Below are 27,513 nucleotides of genomic sequence, written 5' to 3' on the forward strand. Positions count from 1 at the left end.
GGTGGGGCGAAGGGGCCGGTTGCTCCGGAAGTGGAGGGAGGGGGTGAAAATGGCGCCCAGCTCGAAATCGGAGCGGAACAGCGGGGCTGGGAGCGGCGGCGGCGGCCCCGGGGGAGCCGGAGGGAAGCGGGCAGCAGGGCGGCGGCGGGAGCACGTCCTCAAGCAGCTGGAGCGGGTCAAGGTGAGGCCTGGAGCCGGAGTGGGGAGCGCGCCGGAGGGTGGGGAGTAGGGACGAGGGAGGCGGAGGGAGGAGGGCGTTCGCGGGGTGAGGGGTTGGGGGCGGGGCCCCAGGGGAGGGGGCTCGGATGCAGGGCCTGGGCGGGGCCCGGGGGAGATGGCTTGGATGGAGGGGGCTCAGTCGGGGGCCTGGATGCAGGTGGTTGTGTCGGGTGACCGGCAAAGGGGCTGGGATGGAGGGGGTTGGGGGCGGGGCCCCAGGGAGGGGGCTCGGAGGGAGGCGACCCCAGAGGCCGCAGGGAGAATCAGGAGGAAGGGGGCGATCCAGGCTTTTCAAAGCTCTGCTCCCATGGTTGCTCCATAATGGAACCTTCCCGCCCCCTTTGCAGAGCCCCTGCCGCTGGCTTTGGGCTTCCTCCGCCTGATGTTCCTCTCCCTGCCCGAGCCCCGACCACACATGAGCTGGGAGTTCCAGTACCTGGGTGGGCCTCCCCATTGAAAGTGTGGGAGCTCCCTGGATAGGGCTGAGTCTTCCCCCGCAGAGTGAGAGTTAGCGAAGCAGGCTCTGTCTCCTCCATCAGACTGGAAACTCCCAGAGCTGGGGGATGATGTCTCTCTCCCCCATCAGTTTGGGAGCTCTGGAGGGCAGAAATGTGGATCTCTTGCAGTTGGGCAGTAACTGGGGCAAGGCTGTGTCTCTGTGGACAGGGACTGCGCCTTCTTCGTGAGGCTGGTAGCTTTGTAAGGACAGTGCTGTGTCTCCCCCTTTTGACTGGGAGCTCCCTGGGCTGGGACAGTCTCCGCCCTTAGCCTGGGAGCTCCCTGGGCTTGGCTGTGGTTCCGCCCTTAGCTTGGAAGCTCCTTGGGCAGGGACTGTGTCTCCCCTGTCGGCCTGGGCCTGGCTGGCCGGGCTGTTTCCTCCGTCAGACTGAGACCTCCATGTGGACAGGGCTGTCTCCCATCAGACAGGGAGCTTCCCAGACAGGACTCTTCCCATCAGATTGGAATGTCTTGAAGGCAGAGTTGTGTCTCCCCAGTCAGCCTGGGTAGCAAGACTGAGGCTGTTCGGATATCCCTGTGCCTGGCTTCTGCCTGTCGGTCCCCGCAGATCCTTCCGCGGTGAAGTTTTGGGGATGAGGGATTCCCTTGGATTCCGTTGGAAGGCGGTAGTTAATTGGGAAGGGGGCGTTGGGTCATTGGTTAGGCTCACCCTTCTATCTGCCTCGACTGGCCCCCAGCAGAGGCCAGAGCTGCCTCGGGGAGGAGGAGCCCCCTTGTTTGAAGGCTGGTGGGTTGGGAACAGATGGGTGCAGGTCAGGACTCTGTCCCAGCCTCCTTAGTAGGATAAATACCCACAGCTTAGGGACAGCCTTCAGGGAGGGAAGCAGGTGGCTCAGCGTGGGACAGGGTGATTGGGGAACTTCTTGGGGGCGGTGGCGCTGGGCTCAGTCAAGAGGGACCTGAGGCTGAAGAGGTATGGAACTGGGAAGGTGGCGTGGGTCCCTGGTGGAGATGAAGGCTCAAGCGAGGTCCATCTGGCTTTACTGTCTCCATGTGCCTCAGTTGTTCCCACCTTCCAGAGCTTGGCCTTCTTTTGACCATTATGGTGGGCTGGGCCGGTCTGGACCCGGTGAGAGCCGCTCTGCCTCTCTGCCGTGGGTGAGGGGGCTGGGGGCTGCAGATGGTGCCTGAAGTGCCCTGGCCACCCCTTCCCCAGATCAGCGGACAGCTCTCCCCTCGCCTCTTCCGGAAGCTGCCTCCCCGGGTGTGCGTGTCCCTCAAGAACATTGTGGATGAGGACTTCCTCTATGCAGGGTGAGGCTGGGCCCAGGCAAAGGGGGCAGGTGGGCGGGAGTGGTGGGCTCACCCTGACCTGGCCGCTGTGCCCCCTCCACCCCCACAGACACATCTTCCTGGGCTTTTCCAAATGCGGCCGCTACGTCCTCTCCTACACCAGCAGCAGTGGGGATGACGACTTTTCCTTCTACATCTACCATCTGTACTGGTGGGAGTTCAACGTTCACAGCAAGCTCAAGCTGGTAGGGAGGCTTCAGCACCAGGCTGGCCCTTCAGATGGTGTGGTTCAGCAGGTCACAGCACCCTCTGAGCCTCAGGTTCCTTGGGTGTAAAATGATCATCATGTACTCCTGGGGTCATCGTCAAGATTCCATGTGTTAGATCCAACCATATGAAATTACCAGGGCCTGGCATGGTAGCTCACACCTGTAATCCCAGCACTTTGGGAGGCCAAGGCGGGAGGATCACTTGATCCAAGGAGTTCAAGACCAGGCTGGGCAACATGGCAAAACCCCGTCTCTACTAAAAATAAAAAAAATTAGCTGGGCATATTGGCGTGTGCCTGTAGTCAGCTCCTCTGGAGGCTGAGGCAGGAGGATCACCTGAGCCCAAGAGTTTGAGGCTGCAGTGAGCCATGATCACACCATTGCACTCCAGCCTGGGCAACAGAGTGAGACCCTGTCTCTAAAACAAAACAAAACAAAACAAAAAACAGAGGCTGGGCGCAGTGGCTCACGCCTGTAATCCCAGCACTTTGGGAGCCCGAGGTGGGTGGATCACCTGAAGTCAGGAGTTCAAGACCAGCCTGGCCAACATGGTGAAACCCCATCTCTACTAAAAATACAAAATTAGCCAGGCATGTTGGCACATGTCTGTAATCCCAGCTATTCCGGAGGCTGAGGCAGGAGAATCGCTTAGAACCTGCGAGGTGGAGGTTGCAGTGAGCCGAGATCGAACCACTGCACTCCAGTCTACAGAGCGAGACTCTGTCTCAAAAAAGAAAAAGAAATTACCATTTTTATGGTTCAAAATGGGTAAATAGCAGCAATTCCATTTGGTTCAACATACCCTATGAAGCTATAGAACATGTTGGCTCAGGCCAATTAGCTTTATTAGGACCAGGCCACCCTGGCTTTAGCCTTGACCCTTGACTCCTGGAACCCCCCCAGGAGGTGTGCTGTTACCTCAGCATACATGTGAACTCAGAGAGCTGAACGGGCTTCAGGGTAGGCTGGGCTTGGAACCAGTGCTTGGCGCAGTCTCCCCCGGGACATTGTTCCCATCGGCTGCATCCCACCCTGGCCTGGTCTCCCCGACTGGTGAAAGGAGCCTCCACAGCTGTCCTCAGGCAAGGTGGAGGGGTGTGGCGGGTGCTGTTGGGGTGCTCTTACCCGCTCAGCCCCAGCCCTGATGAGGGACTGCATCGTACAGCTTCGGGGGACCTCCGCAGTTTCCCTGACCCGGTGCTGCCCCTGAACATGCCTCACAGGTCCGGCAGGTTCGGCTATTCCAGGACGAGGAGATCTACAGCGACCTGTACCTGACCGTATGCGAGTGGCCCAGTGACGCCTCCAAGGTCATCGTCTTCGGCTTCAAGTGAGACCAGGCGCCTGGGGGAGCCTCGGCTGGTTGGGGCAGGGGGTGTGCAGTGGGGGCCCCCCAGGTGCCGACCAGGCAGCTGAGGGTATGCTGGCCCCCAGCACCCGCTCGGCCAACGGGATGCTCATGAACATGATGATGATGAGTGACGAGAACCACCGTGACATCTACGTCAGCACCGTGGCCGTGCCACCGCCAGGCCGCTGTGCTGCTTGCCAGGATGCCAGCCGGGCCCACCCAGGTGAGGGGGCCGAGGGGGCGAGGGTCTCTTCCCCCCTCCCCCCCTTGCCCCGGGCCAAGAGTGAGCTGCTGTGGCGTGTGTTGCTGCAGGAGACCCGAATGCACAGTGCCTACGGCATGGCTTCATGCTGCACACCAAGTACCAGGTGGTCTACCCCTTCCCCACCTTCCAGCCCGCCTTCCAGCTCAAGAAGGACCAGGTGGTGCTGCTCAACACCAGCTACTCCCTGGTGGCCTGCGCCGTCTCCGTCCACTCGGCAGGTAGGCCCTGTGGTCTCGTGGCCACCTGGCAACGCGTGAAGCGGGTCCTCTCCCTACCCCACCACACAGACAAGGGGCCCCAGGCGTAGAGAGGTGGGAGCTACTTCCCCAGGTCACACAGCCTGGTCGTGGGAATGCTGCGGTCCAAATGTGGCCACGCCCACCACAGCCCTGCCCACGGGATCTTTCCAGTGGCTGAGATGTCCCACCATGGCTGCCTCCAGCAGCCACTTGGAATGTGGCTCATGTGACTGAGGAACTGAGCTTGTGACACTTTTTTTTTTTTTTCCACTGGAGTCCAGTGGCGCTATCTTGGCTCACTGCAACCTCCCAGGCTCAAGCAATTCTCCTGCCTCAGCCTACCGAGAAGCTGGGACTACAGGCCTGTGCCATCATACCCAGATAATTTTTGCGTTTTTAGTAGAGATGGGATTTCACCATGTTGATCAGGCTGGTCTCAAACTCCTGACCTCAAGTGATCCACTCACCTTGGCCTCCCGAAGTGTTAGGATGACAGGCGTGAGCCACCGCGTCTGGCCTGTGATGGATTTAATTGTAGTTGTTTTAAGCTGAAATAGCTACAGTTGGCTAGCTGGACGGGGTAGCGCCCCTTTCTCTTAAGAAGAGAAACGCTAATGTGACATTTCAGGGTGTGGTTAGTGGGCAGGCACTTGGCCTTATATGTTTGATATCGGAAAGATGCCAGTGAAAATCACAAGATGTCCCTTGACAGTGACAAATGTCAGGAGGCTGGATCATGCCACCGGCTGGCAGCAACAGGAGGGAGGGGGCCCCGGGGGCCATTTGGCAACAGAATTGTGACTATGACTGACCCAGCTGCCCTGTGCCCGGGTCTCTCCCTCTGGCAGAGTCTCACTGGGTCCGTATGTCCAAGACTGCTGAGGGGGAGTTGGGGGCCACCTGAAGAACCCTCCCTGGGGATTGGGGAGCGACTTAGGAGGTGGCGAGGGGTTGGAGGTATCTGTGGAACACCAATGAAGGCCCCTGTGTGTGCATCCATGGAGCATGTGTCAGATGCGTGCACATGTGGGTGAAACACAAGGAATCTATAACTGGAACCACTTAATATAAATTAAAAAGACGATTTAGTCCAGGCATAGTGGCTCATGCCTGTAATCCCAGCACTTTGGGAGGCTGAGGCAGGCGGATCACATGAGATCAGGGAGTTCAAGACCAGTGTGGCCAACACGGTGAAACCCCATCTCTAGTAAAAATACAAGAATTAGCTGGGCATGGTGGCACATGCTTATAATTCCAGCTACTCAGGAGACTGAGGGAGGAGAATTGCTTGAACCCAGGAGGCGGAGGTTGCAGTGAGCCAAGATTGTGCCAATGTACTCCAGCCTGGGAGACAGCAAGACTCCATCTCCAAAAAAAAAAGACGTTTTAATTTTGCAAGAACTCAGATGCAAAGATGTCCATTAAATCCTCATGGAAATGGTTGTCCCTGGAGCGGTCGGGGAATGGGCAGGATTAAATGTATATAACGCAGCCCACAAATAAGCCAGGGGCCAGGGCACTCTGTCCCCAGACATATCTGGGGCCTTCTGTCCTCACCCCCAATCTATACCAGGAAGGGTGAGGCGCTGTCTCTTGCTGAGGCTCGGCCACTTGGTTTTTGGCCATGAACCCCCCAGCTTGCGAGGGTTGACGCAGCTCTGCCCTTTTGGCTGTGGGTCCTGTTAGGAACGACCACAGCGGATGATCAGCTCTGTGCCAGCCCAGGGAAAGGGCGTGGTCATCAGTGGGAGCTGCTGACACAGAGGGGTGCTTTCTTCCTTGGCCATTGTCACCTTCTGTTCCCTGCCCTGTTGTGGGAGGGCTGTCACGGTGGTGGAGGGGAGCCCGGACTCGATTTTTCTCAGATGTGACCTTGGGCACGTTCATCCCTGAGCTGCATTTTGGGGGATGTGGCCCCTCTCTAGGGGTTGCTTGTAGGGGGCTCGGAGGAAACCTGGGTTAGGGCCCAGCCACAGGGTTGCTTAGTGAATATGTTGGGGTTCTCCATGTGTTCCCCACATTCCTTGGGGGAGTCGTCTCTAGGCAGGCAGAGACAGAGGCCCTGATTCGATGAAGTGTGCCCGCAGCGGTCTGGCTTGTGGCAGGAAGGACCGAGGGCTTTGCCTTAGGTCTTCCATATCAGAGAAACGCCAGTGAAAATCACAAGATGTCCCTCGACAGAGTGGCAGATGTTAGGAGGCTGGATGCTACTGTAGTGAACACTCTACACTGTAGAGTGTCGGCTCCCTCAGGGCAGGGTTCTGTCTGTCTGGTTCACTCCTGTGTCCTCAGTGTGGGGCGCTCAGTAGACAGCTTAAGAAAGGGGTTTGAATGAACATCTGCACGCATGAATGCGTGGTGTGCATGCGCAGAAAGGTCTTTCCCCTTCTGGGTGTTACAAACTGATCTCAGCATAGCCAAGTCTCCTAGAAGTGTCTCCTTAAGGTGGGTTTCTGAAAACCCCTGGGGACACTGAGCGAGGCTGGGAGCACCCCAGAGTGACACTTCTCCACCCCCATCTCTTCTTAGGTGACAGGAGTTTCTGCCAAATCCTGTATGACCACAGCACCTGCCCCCCGGCGCCTGCCAGCCCCCCTGAGCCCCAGAGCCCAGAGCTGCCCCCTGCCCTCCCCAGCTTCTGCCCTGAGGCGGCCCCAGCCCGTTCTTCTGGGTCTCCTGAGCCCTCGCCTGCCATTGCCAAAGCCAAGGAGTTTGTGGCTGACATCTTCCGCCGGGCCAAAGAGGCCAAGGGCGGGGCCCCTGAGGAAGCCCGGCCTGCCCTGTGCCCAGGACCCTCTGGCAGCCGCTGCCGTGCGCACTCTGAGCCCCTAGCCCTGTGTGGAGAGGCGGCACTCCGGGACAGCCCCCCTGCCTCGGAGGCGCCTGTCCCCGAGCCTGGCTACGTCAACTACACCAAGCTGTACTATGTGCTGGAGTCCGGAGAGGGGACGGAGCCGGAGGATGGTGAGCGGGGGGCAGGCATGTGGCAGGGCCTGGGATGGAAAGGCCAACCCAGACGGGGCCCCTGGCCTCCCTCCACCCCACCACCACTTCCTGCCTCCCCAGAGTTCGAGGACGACAAGATCTCCCTGCCCTTCGTGGTGACTGATCTTCGTGGCCGCAACCTGCGGCCCATGCGGGAGCGGACTGCTGTCCAGGTGGGTGTGGGCAGTGGGCGGGCCAAGGACAGTCCCGGGGAGCTGCCGGGGGGCAGTTGGCACCGTCCCCTGCGCCTACCCACTCACCCGCAGGGCCAGTACCTGACAGTGGAGCAGCTCACACTAGACTTCGAATATGTTATCAATGAGGTCATCCGCCACGACGCTACCTGGGGCCATCAGTTCTGTTCTTTCAGCGACTATGACATCGTCATTCTGGAGGTGGGCCCAGGGCGGGCAGGGTGGGCCCAGGGCCTCCTGTACTCTGGGGTCGCCCTCAACAGTTGGCATCGTCCACCCCCACCCCCAGGTCTGCCCAGAAACCAACCAGGTCCTCATCAACATTGGCCTGCTGCTCCTGGCCTTCCCGTCCCCCACTGAGGAGGGCCAGCTCCGGTGAGCGCGGGGGTCCTGCCCTCTCTGTCCACTAGGGGGGCCACTGGCAGACACTTCAGGGTGGGGGCGTGGGGACGTGAGAAGGCTCTCCCTGTGCCACAACCTGGCTGGGCCCCTCCATAGCTGCTCCAAAGACAAAAGGCCCTCAGGGTAGCCTGGGGCCTGGTTCAGGAGCCCGGCTGTCCCAGCGTTTGTCCTATGTCCCTCTCCACTGTAGACCAAAGACCTATCACACCAGCCTCAAGGTGGCATGGGACCTCAACACAGGGATCTTCGAGACAGTCAGTGTAGGCGACCTGACTGAGGTCAAAGGGCAGACCAGGTGAGGCAGGGCTGGGGGGCAGGGTCAGGGCGCGGCCAAGTCGATGAGAGCCACTCACCCCCTGGCCCCACAGTGGCAGTGTCTGGAGCTCCTACCGCAAGAGCTGCGTGGACATGGTCATGAAGTGGCTGGTGCCGGAGAGCAGCGGCCGCTACGTCAACAGGATGACCAATGAGGCGCTGCACAAAGGTGGGGCTCGGTGACCCCATGATGGTCAGGGTCACCAGGAACACTTGTCCTCACCCAGGAGCTGATTCCTGAGCGCTGATGAAATGGGTGGGAAGGCTGGTGAGGAGAGGGCAGCCGAGGCCAGGCCCAGCTCAGCAGCCCTGAAAGTGTGGGGCCTGGGAGCCTCCCACCAGTCATGGCCTGGCTGGTCACTCATTTACACTACATTTATTGGGTAGTTGCAGGCTAGAGGCGGAGGGCAACTCAGCAGGGTCCCTGCCTTCTGGAACCTGAGCCAGAAGCAAGTCAGGTGGAGGGTGTGGCCGCAGGGCCAGGCAGGCAGGGGCTCTATGCTTTGTCCCCACCTGTCCCTGTAGGGTGCTCCCTGAAGGTTCTGGCGGACAGCGAGCGATATACGTGGATCGTGCTGTGAGGGCCAGGCCGCCCCGGACACTGACTCCAACTACCTCCGTGGCCTGGGACCGGCCGCCTCCCTGGGGTGGCCTCTTCCTGGCCGGCTGGCCCACCGACTGATGACCGGCACTAGTGTTAGGCTGCGGAACGGGGCTGGGCAGGGCAGCCTCTGTTGGCCTGAGGGTCTGGACGCTTTTTATTTATGCCTATTTAAGTTGGGAAGGGGCAGAGAGAGGGCGCCCCTGCCCCACCAGCCTGAGTGCCCCGCCTTCACCCCGAGCTGGGCATGGGCCTGGCCCCTCGTGCATTTGCCCCTTTTCTCGGCTACAGCTGTGGACGTTGCCCTCGGGGAGGTCGAATGGACCCCATTCCCTCTGCCCTGCCCGCCCCCAGCCTCCCCACCCAGGCCAGCAACCTGGCCATCCCCACTCCGTTCTTCATGTAATAAATGTTTTAATTTCTGAACCTCATTGAGGTCCTGTCACTGCAGCTTGGGGCCCAGCTGGAGCCCCCGCCCCAAGGCCCCCACCAAGGCCCGGCGAGTCAGCAGTAGGCAAATATCACAGCGGAATTTATTGTTTTAAGAAAGACTACAAAAAGGTAGAAAACAGCTCGGCACACTAGACTACCACACGTGTGGACACTTTCACCACCGGGAGAGGGAGCCCCGTGGGCACGGGGACTGGGCAGGGCCGCCCCAAAAGCTATAGCACGCGGAGCACACAAAATAGTGATTTTTATACAATAGGTCAGATTTCCATTTTTTTTTTCCTTTTTCTTGCCATAAACATCTATCTCACAGGCTGAAAACACTGAGAAAACTGGAACAGATAAGGCCATGATGGTTGGAAAAAAACCCAACAAGTTACCAACTCCGCTCGGGCGGCGCTCACGAATCGCACAATAGTCATGGGGTGGGGGTCGCACGGCACGGAGGAGAAGCACGGTCTCCGGGAAGATAGGGGCACAGAAAAGGTTCCATTACAAACCAGCGGCGGAGGGCGGGGGCGCGGGGGCTGGGGTCTGTGGGCACTCCCCGGCTCCGCGGCTCGCTGCTCTTTGGAAGCTGGAGGCCGTGCCCCCTGCCGCCCTCCTCACAGCCGGGCCGGGCAGTGCCCCCTTCTTGGGCTTGGGGGCAAGGGAGGGCCCAGCGCTGGAGAAGATGCGACACCCACGGCTTTAATTGCACTTAATACCAAGAAGGGGAAGCAGTGGGGTTGCTGGGGGTAGGGGGTCCCGGGGCTGCTGCTGACAGTGGGGAGTCCCCAGGTGACGCCCACCTGCGCCGGCCCGGGGCTCAGGGCTGGGCCCAGGACAGGCTGTGCAAAGCCAGCGAGCTGAATAAGTTAACAGTTCCGCACGGGAGGGGGCCTGCCTGCCTGCCCCCTGGGGTGGTGGGAGGACGGGGCTGGGGAGAAGATGCTGCGGCCTGGGAGGGGGGCGGCCAAGGGGCCGAGCTGGATGCCCCGCGGGGCACCTGGGCACGCGGCGGGTTCCTTAAGGCACGTCTTTTGTGTCAGAGTTTGCAGCTGCGGCTCCGCCCAGCCCACTGATTGTGCCGGCCCCATAAGGGAGGAGGGCCCCGGCCTTCCCTGTCTCGGAGTCCCCCTCCCTGCCCTGGCTGAGGCTGGAGCAGTGACCACGAAGCCACAGAAGCTTTGAAGGACCCTGGCGTGGAGGGGTGGCGGGGGCGGGTGGGGCGGGGAGGCCAAGGGCTTAGCTGGAGGGCAGCGCCTGCACGAAGAGGCCGCGCGCGTCAGTCCGCGCCAGCTTGGCCGGCGGCTCCAGGGTCTCTGGGCCCAGCGCGGGTGACTCGCCGCCAGCCGCCAGTGAGATGTCCTGCGGCAGCTCGTCCTCGCTCTCCTCCTCCTCTTCTTCCTCCTCGTCTGGAACACAGGGACCAAGTCCGGCTCGGGGCGGGGTGGCAACGCCCCTGGGCTCCTCCTCCTCCCGAGCCCCTCCGTTGTCCGCCACCGCCGGGACCCGCGCCCTGGGTGGGAACACGCCTCGCCTACCTACCTTTGTCGGGGTCCAGGGGGTTCAGGGAGGTGGCCAGATTGGCGAACTGGAGGAAGAAGAGAAGAAAATGGGTGAGGGTCCCGCCGCCTGGCGCCCCGCCCGCGCCCCCAGTGGCCCGCCTCGCGCACCTCGCCCATGACGGCGATGGGGGTCTCGCCCTTGGCCTGGGCTACGCGGTGCTCGATCAGGTAGTACATGTACTCGTCGTAGAGCAGCCGGATGAGGTGGAAGGAACCGAAGCTGGCGGCGCTGCGCAGGGTCAGGTCCCGGATCACCATGGAGCTAGGGATGGCGACGGAGAGGAGACCGTCCGGCCCCGTCCGGCCCGACCCCCTCTCCCCCTCCCCGCTGCGATGCGCCCGGGCCTCGCGCCAGCCCAGTGACTCAGGCTGGATCCCGCACAGCCTTCCCGGGACATGAGCCCAGGGCCCCAGCCTGCCCGCCCCACCTGCAGGCTCGGGTCGTCGTAGAAGAGCACCTGAGACCCCCAGGGACGCGGGGCCTCCCCTGGTGCCGCCCGGACCCGATCCCGCCGCGCGCGCGCACCTGTAGAAGGACCACTTGAGGAGGAAGAGCTTGGCGGCCTTGGGGAAGCCGGCGCTGCCCTGGTAGGGCTTGAGCACCTGGCTCACCACGCCGTCCAGCCAGGCCGCCCACTGCTCCAGCGAGTTCTGCTGCTGCAGCGTCACCTTGAAGTCCTGCTCCAGCCGCTGCACCACGCGGTCCTCGCAGCGGCACACCCACGAGGCCTGCTCCTGGGGCACAGCGGGTGGGCGGGCGCCCGGGGCTTAGCCGCCATCACCCCGGCCTGGCCCGCCCCGTTAGGCTGCCCCTCATTCGCCCGCCCCGCCCCGCCCCGCGCTCACCTGCACGTTGGCGAAGTCCACGCGGTTGAGGTCGCTCAGCATCTGGTTGATCTGTGCGGTGTTCTGCAGCACAGCGCGCGCCGCCTGCGCCAGGTGGTTGAGCGACGTGTAGCGCCGCAGTGTCTGCGCGAAGGCGCCGGCCGCAGCCACCTGCGTGCAGGGATTGAGGGGCTTGCTGCTTCCAAGGAACCCCAGCCCGCCAGCCCTGGCCCCACCCCGCTGCAACCTCCCTAAGCCTGTTTCCTTTTTCCTAAAAAAGGAGGGATGTGCTTCGCTACTTTTGTTGGGACACAGAAGGATCGGGACCTTCAAACTTTGGGTGTCCACTCACAAGCGCCCCCCAAAATTCAATTTATTGTGTTCTGACCATGGCACAATATTCTTTGAAATTTATTTTTATTTTTTAAAATAACAATTGAGACAGGGTCTCGCCATGTTGCCCAGACTGGTCTCGAACTTCTGGCTTCAAGTGATCCTCCTGCCTTTGCCTCCCAAAATGTTGGGAGTGAGCCACGGTGCCAGGAAAGGCCTTTTTTTTTTTTTTTTCTAAACGAAAGAACACAATAGATAATATGGAGGGCACTGCACAGAAAGGGCAAACACTGCTTTGATAAACATGTTTCATTTTCTTTTTCTGTTTTTTGTTTGACACTGAATCTCGCTCTATCCAGGCTAGAGTGCAGTGGCGCGATCTCGGCTCACTGCATCCTCCGCCTCGTGGGTTCAAGCGATTCTCGTGCCTCAGCCTCCTGGGTAGCTGGGATCATAGGTACACACCACCACGCCAGGCTAATTTTTGTATTTTTAGTAGAGACAAGGTTTCACCATGTTGGCCAGGCTGGTCTTGAACTCCTGACCTCAAGTGATCCGCCCGCCTCGCCTCCCAAAGTGCTGGGATTACAGGCATGAGCTACTGCGCCCGGCCTCATTTTCTTTCATACCCTGGAATCTCAGCTCTGGGAGAGGACAGGGGTTTTGTCCATCTTGTTCATTGCTGTGTACTGAGAAGGAGGTTGTGCGAATACCTGAATACATGAGTCTCGCTGTTTCTTCTGAAGGGTTTGCTCCTGAATCTGGCATCTACTGTCTCCAAAGGCCCCAGTCCCTGCCCTGTGCCCAGCGGTGGTTTTTTTGTTTGTTTGTTTGTTTGTTTTTGTTTTTCCCAACCACATCCCATCAAATTCCTCACATCTAAGTAGTAAGCGAATGTGCATCTTTTGATGAAAAAGGCAAGTATTATGTTTCCTTATAGATGTTGTTGCCTTTCTTAAAAAGTTTTATCTGTTTCTGCACACCTGAAGCACTTTCTAGCAAGGCTGTCTAAAGGGAACTACTGTACATTTGCAGTTGGTTTTTATTTTTGAAAGATGCTGTGTTGAGTACAGTAACACCACAAAGGGGGCTGCATTTCAGAAGTGGGTGCCTGAGGACACTGGTTTATAAAGACAATGCCCAGGGTGCTCCCGGAGGCGGAGAAGGTCTCCCCTTCCCCCACGGGCATCATCCCTGGAACAGGCGTGGGGACAAATTTTACCGCCCCTGGGGAGCAGAGGAGACGGAGGCCTAAGCCCCAGAGATAGGAGAAAGGGACCCCCTCACACTCTCACCTTCACCCGCAGCATCTCCTCGGGGATGTTGACCATGGCGTGGGTGAGCCAGCTCTCCAGGCTCTTGGCAAAGTTCCGGATCGCTTGGGTCAAGGCACCTGTGGGCGGTGGCGGGGGCCGGTCAGGGCAGGGCGGGTGTATGTGGGGCAGGGGATGCCGAGCAGGCCGAGCACTCACTGGGGATGGGCCGCAGCACATCGGGAATGAGGATTTCCACCAGGCCCTGGTACAGCACGTTGTCACAGTGCTTGGTCCATTGGAGCACGGGCTCGAACTTGGAGAGGAGCACCAGGATGGCTTTGGGCAGTCGCTTCTCGGCTTCGTCATGTCTGCGGGCACCCACCCCACCCCAGGTCACTGGGGTACTCTATGGTCCTGCCCCCATCGTCAGAAGGGAACAGGTAGCCCCTGTCCCTGACCCAGGGTCACTGGGGTACTCTGTGGTTCTACCCCCAGCATCAGAAAGCACAGGTACCCCCTTACCCCCATTCCAGGGTCAGTGGGGCACTCTGTGGTCTTGCCTCCAGTGCCAGAAGGCACAGGTATACCTTGTCCCCAACCCAGGGTCACTGGGGGCACTCTGTGGCCCTGCCCCCAGCATCAGAAGGGCACAGGTACCCCCATCCCCAGGTAAGTACCCCCTGCCTCCCAAAGATCCCCAGGGTCTGGTTGGCACAGGCCCGAGGGGTGGGATGGGATCCTATGCCCTACCCTCCGTACAGGGGTCAAACAGATTCCAGAACCTGCCACTCCAGGGAGAAGATGGTGCCCTGCCCCATGCCTGGGCTTAGTCAGGCACTCCACCCCCGACTGTTGAGTGTCGGGTGGCTATACACACTCCACACAGCCAAGGATATGTGTACCCCACAAACTGCAGGGGACAAGCAGGTGCCCCAACCCTGGGCATCAAAATCACCTGTGGGTCATGCCCTCCTCCCCCCTCTCCCTCCCACAGTCACCGGGCAGTACTCACACGGCCAGCGGTGGCGCCTCGCTGGGCTGGCTGAGGTTGTACCTCCAGAAGGTCTTCCACAGCGTCTCCACCAGGGTGAACTGCAGGTTCACCATGACGTCGACAATGGCCTGTGGCAGAGGCAGATGCTCAGGGAGGCTGGGGGGCAGCATGGCCCTCCCATGCCCGTGGCTGCGTCCCCGTCCACTTGCCTGCCCACCTGGCCACCCTACCTCACAGTGTTCCCGGTACAGGACCTGGAAGGCTTTGATGTCCCCGGGCCCGACGCCCTCAGGCAGCACCTTGCCCTGGAGGTCGAGCTCTGTGAAGTCAGGGAGGCTCCGAGAGGCATCTGGGGGGCCGGGGGGAACCATGAGGCCCTTCATCCCCCTTGCCTGCCCACCCTGGGGTCCTACTGACTTGTCCGTTTCCCATCAGACTGGGGTCCCCCATGTGCCGGTGAGACAAGGCTCGGTGGGGTGAGCGCCTGGCCCGGGCCCAGGACGGGCCCAGGAGTGAGGGCCCACACTCCTCTGGCAGAGAGGACAGGAGGGTCTTGTGCCAGCCCTGCCTGTCTGCTGAGTGACAGCACTGCACCAGCCCTCAGGACGTGGGCCTCTGAGTCCCGGCTGCAACACAGCACTCACCTGGCCAGGGAATGGGTAGGCCCCCAGGGCACAGTCAGGACCACAGGACACTGCCCTGAGCCTAAGCACCCCAGGTTGGGGCTAGCCATGGACAGTCGCCCTAGGGATGCCCCTCGACTCTGCCAGAAGTATTGTTCCCCACCCTCCAAATGGGATGTCCCGGCCTCCAGGGCAGGTGGGGAAATGAGCTCCCACGTGCTCAGGATCAAGGATGTGTGGCTGGACTGTGGGTTCCAAGGGTTTGCTTGTTTACTTAGCATCCTTTGGCCCTGTTTTCATGGATTGTTGTTTACTTTGTCTTTTTTTTTTTTTAAGAGATGGGGTCTTGCTATGTTGCCCAGGCTGGTCTCCAACTCCTGGACTCAAGCAATTCCTCCCACCTCGGCCTCCCAACGTGCTGGGATTACACACGTGAGCCACTGCACCCGGCCTTTTTTATTTTCCTGAGACAGAGTCTCACTCACTGTGTCACCCAGGCTGCAGTGCAATGGCGTGATCTTGACTCACTGCAACCTCCGCCTCCTGAGTTCAAGCAATTGTCCTGCCTCAGCCTCCTGAGTAGCTGGGATTACAGGCACCCGCCACCACACCCGGCTAATTTTGGTATTTTTAGTAGAGATGGGGATTCACCATGTTGACTAGGCTGGTCTCGAACTCTTGACCTCAAGCGATTCCTCCAGCCTCGGCCTCCTAAAGTGCTGGGATTACAGACATGAACCACTGCACCAGGCCTTACTTTTAGAAACACTGGGTATACACCTGCCTTCTTGGCGAGTGAGTGGTCCTAGCCCCGTGGACACCATGGCTGTAGGATGGCTGGACGGGAAAGCGAGTGGGCCTCACAGGACTCACGAGGGAAGAGGACCTGCCGTCATATCTCCAAAAAGTAACCATGTCTAACTGGGTGGGATTTGAAATCTCATGTATGCCGGGCATGGTGGCTCATGCCTGTAATCCCAGAACTTTGGGAGGCCAAGGTGGGAGGATCACTTCAGGTCAGGAGTTCGAGACCAGCCTAGCCAAGATGGTGAAACCCCATCTCTCCTAAAGTTACTAAAATTAGCCGGGCGTGGTGGCACATGCCTGTAGTTCCAGCTACTCAGGAGGCTGAGGCAGGAGAATCACTTGAACCCAGGAGGCAGAGGTTGCAGTGAGCTAGGATGGTGCCACTGCACTCCAGCCTGGACGACAGAGAATCTATCTCAAAAAAATAAACAAATAAATACAAAAATAAAGAAAATCTCAAGTAGCATAAAGGGGATTCACTGGGAAGCTCAGAACCCCCGAGAAATGCTTTGCATTGAAACAAATGAGAATCTACCTTGAAGAAGGATTCTAGGGACAGAACTGTCACTGTGGACAGAGACTGTGATGTCTCCCCCACCCCCTGTTGGTTCTCGGGCATCTCTCACCAAGCCCTCCCCAGCTCAGAGGCTGCCTGCCGCCATCCAGCTTTGGGAACCGTCTGCACGGGGCAGGGAGGCGGTGGTTGGGGAAGCATGGGCCAGGGAGCTCTCACCCAAAAATTGCTGGTACTGCTGCACCTGGGCGCTGATGTCCGACAGCCCCGTGCTCGGCTGCTGCCCCACCGCCACGCCGTTGGTCATGCCTTCCATCTTCTGGATGGGCTTGAGCCTGGAGTAGAATGGGCAGGTGGGCCAGCTGCTGGGGGCCGGCCTGTGTGCCCTTCCCTGCCTGCCCTGCCCTGGGTCCAGCCCTGCCCTCCTACCTCTGCTTCTGCGAGAAGGGCTGGCCCCGCATGGCCATGTGCTGCTGGTCCTCCATCAGCCGCAGCAGGGGTGAGCTGGCCTTGATGCGCAGGCCGTAGTAGTGGTACTTGGAGTTGCCCCTGGGAGGGAGGTGGAGGGGAAGGGCTGGGCTGGGGGTCTGCCGGCTGGCCGGCCATGGAGCGCCTCACAGCACACCCGTCTCCTCTCTGTTAGGAGAACAGATAGAGAGACGCCTGCCCTGCAGAGACGGGGGTGCTGCACTGAGGAGGCACAGGGGCTGTGAGTGTCAGGAGAGATCCAGCAGTTTGCCCAAGATTATGCATGAATGAATGGCTGAATGAGGTGACACTGAAGCTGGGAATGGGAACCGAGACGTGAGCGGAGGTGAGCCATGGGGGTTGCAAAGGAGAGGAAGAGAGGGGCGGGTTCGTGGGATGCCTTCTTGTTCCTTCCCGCATGAATTTACTGACTCACAGACCCTGATGAAGCACTGACTAGGTACAACCCCGCGTCATCGAGGTACGAGCACTGCAGACGGACCAGAACAACTGAAATAAGTCATGTAAAAGGCACGTGTGGGCCGGGCACGGTGAGGTCATGCCTATAATCCTAGCACTTTGGGAGGCCAAGGCAGGTGGATCACTTGAGGACAGGAGTTCAAGACCAGCCTGGCCAACATAGCAAAACCCTGTCTCTACTAAAATTATTTTTTAAAAATTAGCTGGGCGTGGTGGCACATGCTTGTAGTCCCAAGCTACTCAAGAGGCTGAGGCATGAGAATGGCTTGAACCTGTGAGGCGGAGGTTGCAGTGAGCCGAGATTGAGCCACTGCACTCCAGCTTGGGCCACAGAGTGAGACTCTTGTCTCCAAAAAAAAAAAAAAAAAAAAAAAAAGGCATGTGTGAGCGTGCTGAATGCTAAAGAGAAAAATAAAATAAAGCAGGGTTGGGGGGGAGTCGGGCAGGGGAGAGGGGGAGGCTGCAGTTTTAGCTGAGGCAGTCAGGGGATGTGCAAGTAAGGAGGGGTGAGAAGCACATAAGGTGGAAGGCACCGCCAGTGCAAAGGCCTGGAGTGGGAGTGAGCGGGGCTGTCGAGGAGCCTCGCGGAGGCCGGCGGGGCTGGGCTGGACTGGACTGCCTGAGATGACTCGGAGTGGGGGTGGGCCTTGGCATGCCCACCAATTCCCCAGGGGCTGCTGGGAGTAGACGGATGGCCCTACCTGGTGCCCAGACGGCGGGTTCGCAGGCCCATGAAGACGGAGCGGATGAGCTTGCCGAAGGAGGCGGCGTTGACGGGCTCCAGCTTCTGCTCCTGGCAGTGCAGTAGGTAGTGGCAGTACAGGGTGCTCCGTGGCAGACTCACGCCCTCAGCCGTCTCATAGTTGTCCAGGAGCCACTGGACCTGGGGCGGGAGGGAGATGGGAGAGCACCAGTCAGAGGCGCTTCCGTCATCTCTGAGTGCTGGGGCTGAGTGCCCCATATCGACTTCCAGCTGGGATCCTGACAGCCACGCCCACATAAGTTAGCACATCCTACTGCCATCCTCCCCAGGAACTACGTCCCACAGAACTCTCTAGAACTGCACTGTCCAATACAGTTGCCATGTATAGCTAAATACATTAAAGGCCGGGCACGGCTCACCCCTTTAGTTCCAGCACTTTGGGAGGCTAAGGTAGGAGGATCACTTGAGCCCAGCCTGGGCAACATAGGGAGACCCTGTCTCTACCAAAGAATTTTTAAAAAAATTAGCTAGTGTCGTGGTGCACACCTGCAGTCCCAGCTATTTGGGAGGCTGAGGCAAGAGGATCCCTTCAGCTCAGAAGTTTAAGGCTGCAGTGGGCTATGGTCGAGCCACTATACTTCAGCCTGGATAGCAGTGAGACCTTGTCTCAAAAAAAAAAAAAAAAAAAAAAAATTAGTAGGACGTGGTGGCTCATGCCTGTAATCCCAGCACTTTGGGAGGCCAAGGCAGGTGGGTGGATCATGAGATCAGGAGACTGAGACCAGCCTGGTCAATACTGTGAAACCCCGTCTCTACTAAAAATACAAAAATTAGCTGGGAGTGGTGGTGTGCGCCTGTAGTCCCAGCTGCTTGGGAGGCTGAGACAGGAGAATCATTTGAACTTGAGAGGCAGAGGTTGCAGGGAGGCAGAGGCTGCAGTGAGCCAAGATCGCACCACTGCACTCCAACCTGTGCGACAGAGCAAGATTCCTTCTAAAAAAAAAAAAAATTATATGAATTTATGCAGAATGAAAAAAATCAAATTTCCAAGCCAGGAGTGGTGGCTCACACCTGTAATCCCAGCACTTTGGGAGGCCGAGGCGGGCGGATCACCTGAAGTCAGAAGTTAGAGACCAGCCTGGCCAACATGGTGAAACCCTGTCTCTACTAAAAATACAAAAATTAGCCAGGTGTGGTGGTGGGCACCTGTCATCCCAGCTACTCGAGAGGCTGAGGCACAAAAATTGCTTGAACCTGGGAGGTGGGAAGGTTACAGTGAACTGACATTGTGCCACTGCACTCCAGTCTGGGTAACAAGAGCAAAACTCCATCTCCAAAAAAGAAAAAAAAGACTAGAATAGACTAGAAGCCAGGCTACATCAGGACCATGAGGGACCACCAGGACCACCAGCGCTGACCCACCCCACAATCACACAAATGTCGAAGGGTCCGGTTGGGGTTGGAATCCAGGGCTGCCCCAGGGACTTCACACAACCACTTCTAGGCACAGGGAGGTTCCAGCACCAGCCTTCCCGATGGTGGAAGAACCTGTTCAGGAAGCTCCCCATGGCAGTGCTGGCTTCTCTCTGCCCTCATTATCTATTCTCTATCATCAATTTTAATCAGAATAGATGGCTGGGAGGATCGCCTGAGGCCAGGATTTTGAGACCAGCCTAGGCAACAGAGTGAGATCCTGTCTCTACAAAAAAAATTTTTAAAAATCGGCCAGGCGTGGTGGCTCGTGTCTGTAATCCCAGCACTTTGGGAGGCTGAGGAGGATGGATCACGAGGTCAGGAGATCGAGACCATCCTGGCCAACATGGTGAAACCCCGTCTCTACTAAAAATACAAAAATTAGCTGAGCGTGGTGGCACCCCTATAGTCCCAGCTACTCGGGAGACTGGGGCAGGAGAATCACTTGAACCCGGGAGGTGGAGGTCGCAGTGAGCCGAGATCATGCCACTGCACTTCAGCCTGGCGACAGAGCAAGACTCCGTCTTAAACAAACAAAAAAATTAGCCGGACATGGTGGGGCATGCCTGTAGTCCCAGCTACTTGCAAGGGTAAGCTAGGAGGATCACTTGAGCCTGGGAGTTTGAGGCTGCAGTGAGCTATGATCACAGCACTGTGCTTCAGCCTGGACGACAGAACAAAACCCTGTCTCAAAAAAAAAAAAAAAAAAAAAAAGTAGACAACACTTTTTTTTTTTTTTTGAGACAGAATCTTGCTCTGTCTCCCAGGCTTGAGTGCGGTGGCGCAGTCTCCGCTCACTGCAACCACCTCCCAGGTTCAAGCAAGTCTCATGCCTCACCCTCCTGAGTAGCTGGGATTACAGGTGCATACCACCATGCCCGGCTAATTTTTGTATTTTTAGTAGAGATGGAGTTTCACCATGTTGGTCGGGCTGGTCTTGAACTCCTGACCTCAGGTGATCCACCCACTTCGGTCTCCCAAAGTCCTGGGATTACAGATGTGAGCCACAGCACCCAGCCAACAATAGACAACACTTCTGTAGTATTGTTTTAAGAATTTCATGCATATCAGCTGAGGCCCAGAGAGGCTGAGTAATTTATCTGAGGCCACACAGCATTCAATCCCAGGACATCTGCATATGTTCTCTTCATTGGGGGCCACACAGGCTCCTGCTAGCGGTGGTTGGTAACCACCGTCATGGACTGGGCTTCTAGTGCCCACCACCCACCACTGCCTGCCTCCTCTGGGGCCCCCGTTGGGGCACTTACCGTGGCTGGCGAGGCACGGGTGGTGTGAGAGTAAGACTGGCTGGCACTGCCCAGCATGTAGCCGCCTTGGATCACGTAGGTGCCTGCTCCACTGCCGCCGCCTCCGGTGCTGCCACTGCCACCCCCGCCACCGCCTCCCCCGCCGCCGCTGCCACCACCACTGCCACCACCTCCGCTGCTGTTGCTGGCCCCAGCCCCAGTGCTGGTGGAGCTGGTGACAACCTGGCTGCCGGACACGTACATGGGCATGGAGCCACTGCTGGCCACCGCCTGGGAGGTGGCGGGGGTGCTGACCTGGGCGGCCGTGCCTGCGGCCTCGTAGTAGCTGGTGCTTGCCGTCTGTGTGTACAGCGGCGTCTCGGGATAGGAGTAGGTGCTGGAACGGCTGGGAAAGAGGCAAAGCCAAGGGAGAGTCGGGGGATGAGAACTGGGGGGCCGAGGGGCATGACTGTGCAGGAAGGGGGGTCCTAGGAGGGGACTGGGGAAGCAGCAGCTCCCCTGCAGCAAGGAGCAGATCCTAGCATTCACCTACAACAGACTGGGTACCATCCTGAGTGCCTGATGGGCAGTATTTCATATAATCATCAAAGCATCCAGTCCTCTGGCATCAGAGTCACCTTCCCCACTTTGGAAATTAGGAAATTGAGATAGAAGGGTGAGGGAACTCAGCCGGGCATGGTGGCTCCTGCCTGTAATCCCAGCACTTTGGGAAGCAGAGGCAGGAGGATCGTTGAAGGCCAGGAGTTCAAGACTAGCCTGGGCCACATAGTGAAAACCCATCTCTACAAAAAATATGAAGATTAGCCAGGCGTGCTGGTGCACACCTGCAATCCTAGCTACTTGGGAGGCTGAGGCAGGAAGATCCCTTGAGTCCAGGAGTTCAAGGCTGTAGTGAGCTATAACCATACTACCACTGCAGCAAAGCCTAGGTGACAGTGAGACTCTGGCTTTTTATTTTTGTTATTTTATTTATTTATTTACTTATTGAGACAGAGTCTCGCTCTGTCACCCAGCCTAGAGTGCAGTGGCGTGATCTTGGCTCACTGCAACCTCCGCCTCCTGGGTTCAAGCTATCCTCCTGCCTCAGCCTCCCAAGGAGCTGGGAATACAGGGCTCACCACCACGCTGGGTTAATTTTTGTATTTTTTTAGTACAGTTGGGGTTCCACCATGTTGGCCAGGCTGGTCTCGAACTTCTGACCTCAAGTGATCTGCCCGCCTCAGTCTCCCACAGTCCTGGGATTACAGGCATAAGCCACCACACCTGGCCGACCCTGTCTTTTTAATTAAAAAAAAAAAAACAAAAACCCGAAGGGTTAGGGAACTTGCAATGCTATACACTTCATTAAAAAAATAAAATTGGCAAGTACTTCGAGTGCCTACTGTGTGCTAGGCACTGTTTCACACACTTTGGACACAGCAATGGACAAGAATGAAAAGCCCCGGCCCCTGGAGGAGCTGACCGTCTAGTTGGGGAGACAGGCAAGAAGCCACGTGCAAAGGTATATGAGAGATCCTAACAGAAGGTGATCAGGCAGTGAGCGAAGCAGGAAGGGGGTGGGGCTAGAGAAGGCGATGCTGTGATTGGAAGGGACCAGAGAAGGCGACGCTGTGATTGGAGAAGACCATCAGGAATGCAGATATGTTTCCCCTGAGCCAAGCTACCTATCCCAGGCTGGGGAAGCCTCTCTCCTTCAGATATCCCGTGACGGGATGGGCACCGGTGACACAGGCTTGAGGCTGCAAATTGTCACAAGCATAAAAACCACCAGGGGTTCAACCTCAAGGGGCTGTTAAATAAAAGATGATGGAATCCTATGCAGGGGTGAAAGAGAAGGAGGCAGGGCTTGTCGTCCCCCGAAAGAACAAGCTCCAGAACCTACCACGGGGCAGATAAGAGGCAGAGAAGAGTGGGGACCGTGTGATCGAACAATAGGGAAGAATGCATTGCATGTGCCATGTGTGTCTGTCATCTGTGGGCGTGGAGGGCTCCGTCGAGGGGGACAGGCAGGGGGCACCTCTCACCATCTCACTAAACATCGTTGGACATAGTTTTGATCTTTGAACTCTTTCAATGTACTAGCGATTAAAAACATAGTATTAGGCCAGGTGCAGTGTCATCCTGCCTGTAATCCCAGCACTTTGGGAGGACGAGGCGGGTGGATCACTTGAGGTCAGGAGTTCGAGACCAGCCTGGCCAACATGGTGAAACCGTCTCTACTAAAAATACAAAAATTAGCCAGGCATGGTGGCAGGCGCCTGTAGTCCCAGCTACTCAGGAGGCTGAGGCAGGAGGATCACTTGAACCTGGGAGGTGGAGGCTGTAGTGAGCTGAGATCATGCCACTGCACTCCAGCCTGGGTGACAGAGTGAAACTCCACCTCAAAAAAAAAAAAAGGGGGGGGCAGAGGCAGGCACGGTGGCTCACACCTGTAATCCCAGCACTCTGGGAGGCCAAGGCGGGTGGATCACCTGAGGTCAGGAGTTCAAGACCAGCCTGGCCAACATGATGAAACCCTCTCTCTACTGAAAATACAAAAAGTTAGCCGGGTGTGGTGGTGGGCGCCTGTAATCCCAACTACTCGGGAGGCTGAGGCAGGAGAATCACAGGAGAACCACCCTGAAGGTGGAGGTTGCAGTGAGCCAAGATTGCACCACTGCACTCCAGCTGTGCAACAAGAGGGAAACTCTATCTCAAAAAAAAAAAAAAAAAATTAAACATCCAGAAAGACAGTGCAGTCAGTCAAGAGGTGGCCTGGCTCAGACTCTGAAGGTGGCAGGGGAGGGAGCCGCACAGGCCCGAGTGGTTGTGGGTGAACAAAGAGAGGGAGTTGAGGGGGACAGTGGAAGGAGATATGGAAACATGGTCTTTGTCACACATCAGGTCCAGCTCTCGATCTCTCTGTCCTGCCCTATGTCTACCACACAAAGTGACACCAAGAGCACATGACCTGAGCAAAAGCCCCCACTTCTCCAAGGCGGGGGCCACAGCCTGCTCACTCCTGCACACTCAGCATGCAATGTGTGCTGCAAAAACGTTGCTTTGGTAGATGGTTGCTGAATGACTGAATAAATGAATGTGTGCAGCTCTGGATGCCCCCCAGAAACAGGACCAGGGATGGAGGCCCAGGGGCTGTGGCTTTGGCCGCCAGGGTGGGGATAGGGCTGGCAAAGGGTCGGGAACTCACAGTAATTCACTCAGAGGGAGAGACAGAAGGGGTGGGCAGTTGACAGCAGGAGTGGCCCCCAACAACTTCTCGTAGCAGAAAAACCCGATAGCAATGATGAACTAGGTGCAATCACACACACTATGATCACTGAGAGAGGAATTCAGACAGAAGCAAAGGAGAGACAGGAGAGACGCTACCAGGGATGGCAGCAGGAACCCTTGGACACCGTGTTCCTCTTTGCAATGCCCTGTCTGGCCCCTGCCAGCTTGGCTCAACCACACAGTGAAAAGATTAGCAGCACTGGAAAGAAACAAATGGAACTGTGAGGTAGCCGGACGCCGGGGACCAAGCCTCACGATTTAGATGCCTGGACCAGGCCCACTGGGGTCGGTCAGAGCATCATGACCCTAGGACTAAGTCGATCCATGAGCTAACCAATCCCAGCATTGTCCCCAGAAGAACAAGTGGCAGGGATGAAAAAAGAAATCATGCAAATGCAAAGAAAACCAAGTGAAACCTCTGGAAACTAAACCAACAGTAACTCTAGTACTGCAGCAATTTCTGTGGAGATGGGAGAGGGAAGGTGGCATGGAGGACCCCCGGTGAGGAGCCCGAGCCGGGACTGAAGCGGGGCCAGGACATGGCACCTGCCTGACATGGCCCATACACAGGAATGGTAGTGCTGTACCCAGGGAGGGGAAGACGCCCCCTACCCATCACTGGGTGGGGACTGATGACATCGTGGCTGCTGCATCTGCACAGGGGTTATTACACAGCAGCTAAGAGGGTGACCAGGACCCATGAGGACACATGGGAGAAGAGCCAGGAAAGAAATAAGGTATGGATGGAATGTCCTGCGTCTATTTCTGACCACAGAAAGCGGGTAGAGGCTGGGCACTGTGGCTCATGCCTGTAATCCCAGCACTTTCGGAGGCCAAGAGGGGAGGATCATTTAAGTCCAAGAGTTCGAGGAGATGAGCCTGGGCAACGTGGCAAAACCCCATCTCTACAAAGATACAAAAATTAGCTGAGCATGGTGGTGCACACCTGTAGTCCCAGCTACTAGGGAGGCTGAGGTAAGAGGATTGCTTGAGCCCGTGAGCTGCAGTGAGCCCTGATCGCGCCACTGCTCTCTGGCCTGGGCGACAGAGTGAGACCCTGTCTCAAAAAAAAAAAAACAGAAAAAAAGAGTCCAGTGCGGTGGCTCATGCCTGTAATCCCAGCACTTTGGGAGGCTGAGGCGGGTGGATCACGAGGTCAGGAATTGAAGACCAGCCTGACCAACATGGTGATACCCCATCTCTACTAACAACACAAAAATTAGCTGGGTGTGGTGGTGTGTGCCTGTAATCCCAGCTACCCGGGAGGCTGAGGCACAAGAATCACTTGAACACAGGAGGCAGAGGTTGCAGTGAGCCGAGATCACACCACTGCACTCCAGCCTGGTGATAGAGCAAGACTCCATCTCAAAAAAAAAAAAAAAAAAGAAAGAAAGAAAAAAATGGATAGAGGGCTAGAGTTTCTGTTCTTAGAGTATCTCTGGAAAGAAACAAAGAAACAGGTCACAGCATCCTCTCTGGGACAGGGTTGAGAGTCAAATGATTTTTTTTTTTTTGAGATGGAGCGTCACTCTATTGCCCAGGCTAGAGTACAGTGGCACGATCTCAGCTCACTGCAACCTCCGCCTCCTGGATTCAATCAATTCTTCTGCCTCAGCCTCCCGAGTAGCTGGAATTACAGGTGCCTGCCACCACTCCTGGCTAACTTTTGTATTTTTAGTAGAGACAGGGTTTCACCATGTTGGCCAGGCTAGTCTTGAACTCCTGACCTTAAGTGATCTGCCCGCTTAGGCCTCCCAAAGTGCTGGGATTATAGGCGTGAGCCACCGCGCCTGGCCTTTTTTTTTTTTTTTTTTTGGTTAAAAACCAGGCTCATTTGACTCCCAAGCCCTAAGCTATGCCGGGGTGCCTTTCCCAACCTTCAGGGGTCCCTCTGCTTTGCCACTTTTCGTGGCTGTGGCTGCCCCTGGGGAGTGCCCACCTGTGTGTCTGTCACCTGAGGCCTTGAAGGCCGGATGGCCTGCTGGGGGCTGGGACTGGGGAGTGGTGTCCTGGGAGACTGGGGAGGCTCCAGCGCAGACCCGAGTCCCTCACCCACCCCTCTCCCTTCACTTACATGGCACTGGCCGTGTAGCTGGCATCGCCGCCCTCCACATACTGCACCTGGCTGGAGTACACGTGTGGGACGGGCACCTGCTGGAGCTGCTGCACCTGGGGCAGAGGAAGGGCACGTGGAGGGTCAGGGGTGGGCCAGCTCCTACGGTTCTCCCTCTAAAGGGCTGGTGCCCACCCAGGCTATCCCTAACGCCCAGCTCCCGGACCCAAGGGTGGCTTCTGGACTCTCAACAAAACACACTGGAGGAGGCCAGGGCTGGGAATCAGGAAGAGCTGTCAGGAGAAGCCAGGACTCTCGGCTTCGGCTGGGGCCAGCAAGGGTGGGGCCTGACGGACAGCGGAGGGGACCCGAGACAGGGTCCTGTAGTGGGCGTGAAGGTTGGACCCCAGGCACAGGGGCAAGGCTATCGCTGGAGCCATGGAGCTACAGAAAGGGCCTCAGGGGTGGGGCCTGGAAACCGGGCACAGGATGTGAGGGGCGGAGCCTGGGGCCCCGGTTGGTGGGACAGAACCTGGAATCACTGACAGGGCCTTAGGGGCGGGGCCTGAGTCCCCCACCTCCATCCCCCCACCCTTGTCTGCAGGGGCGGAGCTGGGACCTGGACGGGGCTTGGGTGGGGAGTCAGAGGCGGGTCCCTAGACCGACCCGTCGGGCGGAGGTGGGGTCTACAGGGCTTGCGGGGCCTGGTGGGCGGCCCAGACCGGGCGCCCCCGCCCCCGCCCGCCCGCTGCCCCCCGCCCGTGCGTCCGCCACCTACTTTGAGGGCCGTGGCGGCCGTGCCGAACACTAGCACCTGGGGGATTCTCTGGATCCTGACCCTCTGGTCGGGGCTGGCTCGGGCCGGGAGCCGGGGCAGTGGCTCGAAGACCACTTTCTGCTGCGGCAGGAGCAGGTGTGGGGGCAGCACGCCCACCAGCTCCACCCACTGCTCGGCGCCCGGCTCGTAATGGGGCGGCGGCGGCTCGGGGCTGCCTAGCTGCGGGGCCTCGCCGCTGCACGCGGGCGGCCGGGGCGGCGGCTCCGGCGGCGGCGTGGGCCGGGGATCTCGCTGCTCTGCCTTCCTAGCGGGAAACTGACTGCCTGAGCTCTGGAGGACAAACAGAGACACTGGGGGGTCAACGGGGGCGGCCGCGGGCGGGGCTCCAGGCCTCCACCCACCGGGTTGCTGAGCGCGCACGCAGCCACCCGAGGGAAGATCCCCGCCGCCCGGGGTCTCGGAGAGGGGTTAGAACTGACCCAGGGCCACGCAAGAAAGAAGAGGGATTTGCATCCAGATCTCTCTTAGCAAAACCTGGACCCTGAGCTGCCAGGGGGCCGGGAAAGGGGAAGGATGTAGGGCAGGGTCTGCAGCTCACAGAGGCATTTCCCTCCCTGCGGCCTCAGGGGCCTGCACTCCCCAGCCCCAGCCCGGGACCAGCCCCTTTGCCCCTGGGGTAGGAGGGGGAGACACACACCTCTTGAGCCACGTGGACTGGCTGGAGGCCCTGCACGGTCAGCGGCTGCACCGGGCCGGGTTTGGGCGCTTGTGGAGTGGCCTGGACCACAGATCTCTGGGAGGGGAAAGGCAACAAGATGACCATGGCAACGATGGCCGTCAACCTACCCAGCCCCTGCACAGGTGAGCTTCTGTAAAGCTCACAGCAGACCCATAAGCAAGAGGCCGCCATTCTCCAGCCAAGCAAGGAGGGTGCTGGATCCATTACTGATAGTGAGGCTCCCAGGAAGCAGCAGGGCTGAGTTGAACCTGGGACTAACTTCGGGGTCTCTGCTCTCCGCCCCCTCTCCCTACAGGCCCCTGAAGCTGTGCCAAGAATCCGCAGGCAAGGCCTTGGG

The 27,513-nt window shown here is 58.2% G+C and overlaps 2 protein-coding genes across 12 annotated transcripts in view; one reads left to right on the plus strand and one right to left on the minus strand.

Moving 5' to 3' along the window:
* DCAF15 (DDB1 and CUL4 associated factor 15) lies at positions 1–9,018 on the plus strand. The gene is made up of 13 exons (XM_055371952.2): positions 1–181; positions 1,895–1,992; positions 2,081–2,216; positions 3,464–3,570; positions 3,675–3,814; positions 3,904–4,074; positions 6,625–7,059; positions 7,162–7,253; positions 7,347–7,475; positions 7,564–7,649; positions 7,867–7,971; positions 8,045–8,160; positions 8,517–9,018. The coding sequence occupies exons 1-13, from the start codon at positions 50–52 to the stop codon at positions 8,570–8,572; spliced, it is 1,803 nt and encodes a 600-aa protein (XP_055227927.1). The 5' UTR covers positions 1–49; the 3' UTR covers positions 8,573–9,018.
* An 85-nt stretch (positions 9,019–9,103) lies between these two features.
* RFX1 (regulatory factor X1) overlaps positions 9,104–27,513 on the minus strand; it is a 45,379-nt gene continuing 26,969 nt past the window's right edge. For 6 of the 11 annotated variants that reach the window (XM_055371938.2, XM_063701789.1, XM_055371937.2 and 3 more), the window contains 16 exons: positions 27,135–27,230; positions 26,438–26,767; positions 25,681–25,775; positions 20,337–20,721; positions 17,594–17,775; positions 16,374–16,493; positions 16,164–16,279; positions 14,231–14,349; positions 14,019–14,128; positions 13,223–13,374; positions 13,046–13,143; positions 11,439–11,588; positions 11,119–11,327; positions 10,701–10,854; positions 10,573–10,618; positions 9,104–10,439 (listed from right to left, as the gene is read on the minus strand). In XM_055371938.2, coding sequence (XP_055227913.1) covers positions 10,270–10,439; positions 10,573–10,618; positions 10,701–10,854; positions 11,119–11,327; positions 11,439–11,588; positions 13,046–13,143; positions 13,223–13,374; positions 14,019–14,128; positions 14,231–14,349; positions 16,164–16,279; positions 16,374–16,493; positions 17,594–17,775; positions 20,337–20,721; positions 25,681–25,775; positions 26,438–26,767; positions 27,135–27,230 — 2,532 coding nt within the window. In that variant the 3' untranslated portion in view covers positions 9,104–10,269. The remainder of the gene's footprint in view (positions 10,440–10,572; positions 10,619–10,700; positions 10,855–11,118; positions 11,328–11,438; positions 11,589–13,045; positions 13,144–13,222; positions 13,375–14,018; positions 14,129–14,230; positions 14,350–16,163; positions 16,280–16,373; positions 16,494–17,593; positions 17,776–20,336; positions 20,722–25,680; positions 25,776–26,437; positions 26,768–27,134; positions 27,231–27,513) is intronic. The other 5 variants (XM_055371942.2, XM_055371944.2, XM_055371947.2 and 2 more) reach the window with 3 other exon arrangements.

This window comes from Gorilla gorilla, chromosome 20 (assembly GCF_029281585.2).
Source record: "Gorilla gorilla gorilla isolate KB3781 chromosome 20, NHGRI_mGorGor1-v2.1_pri, whole genome shotgun sequence".
NCBI lineage: Eukaryota > Metazoa > Chordata > Mammalia > Primates > Hominidae > Gorilla > Gorilla gorilla.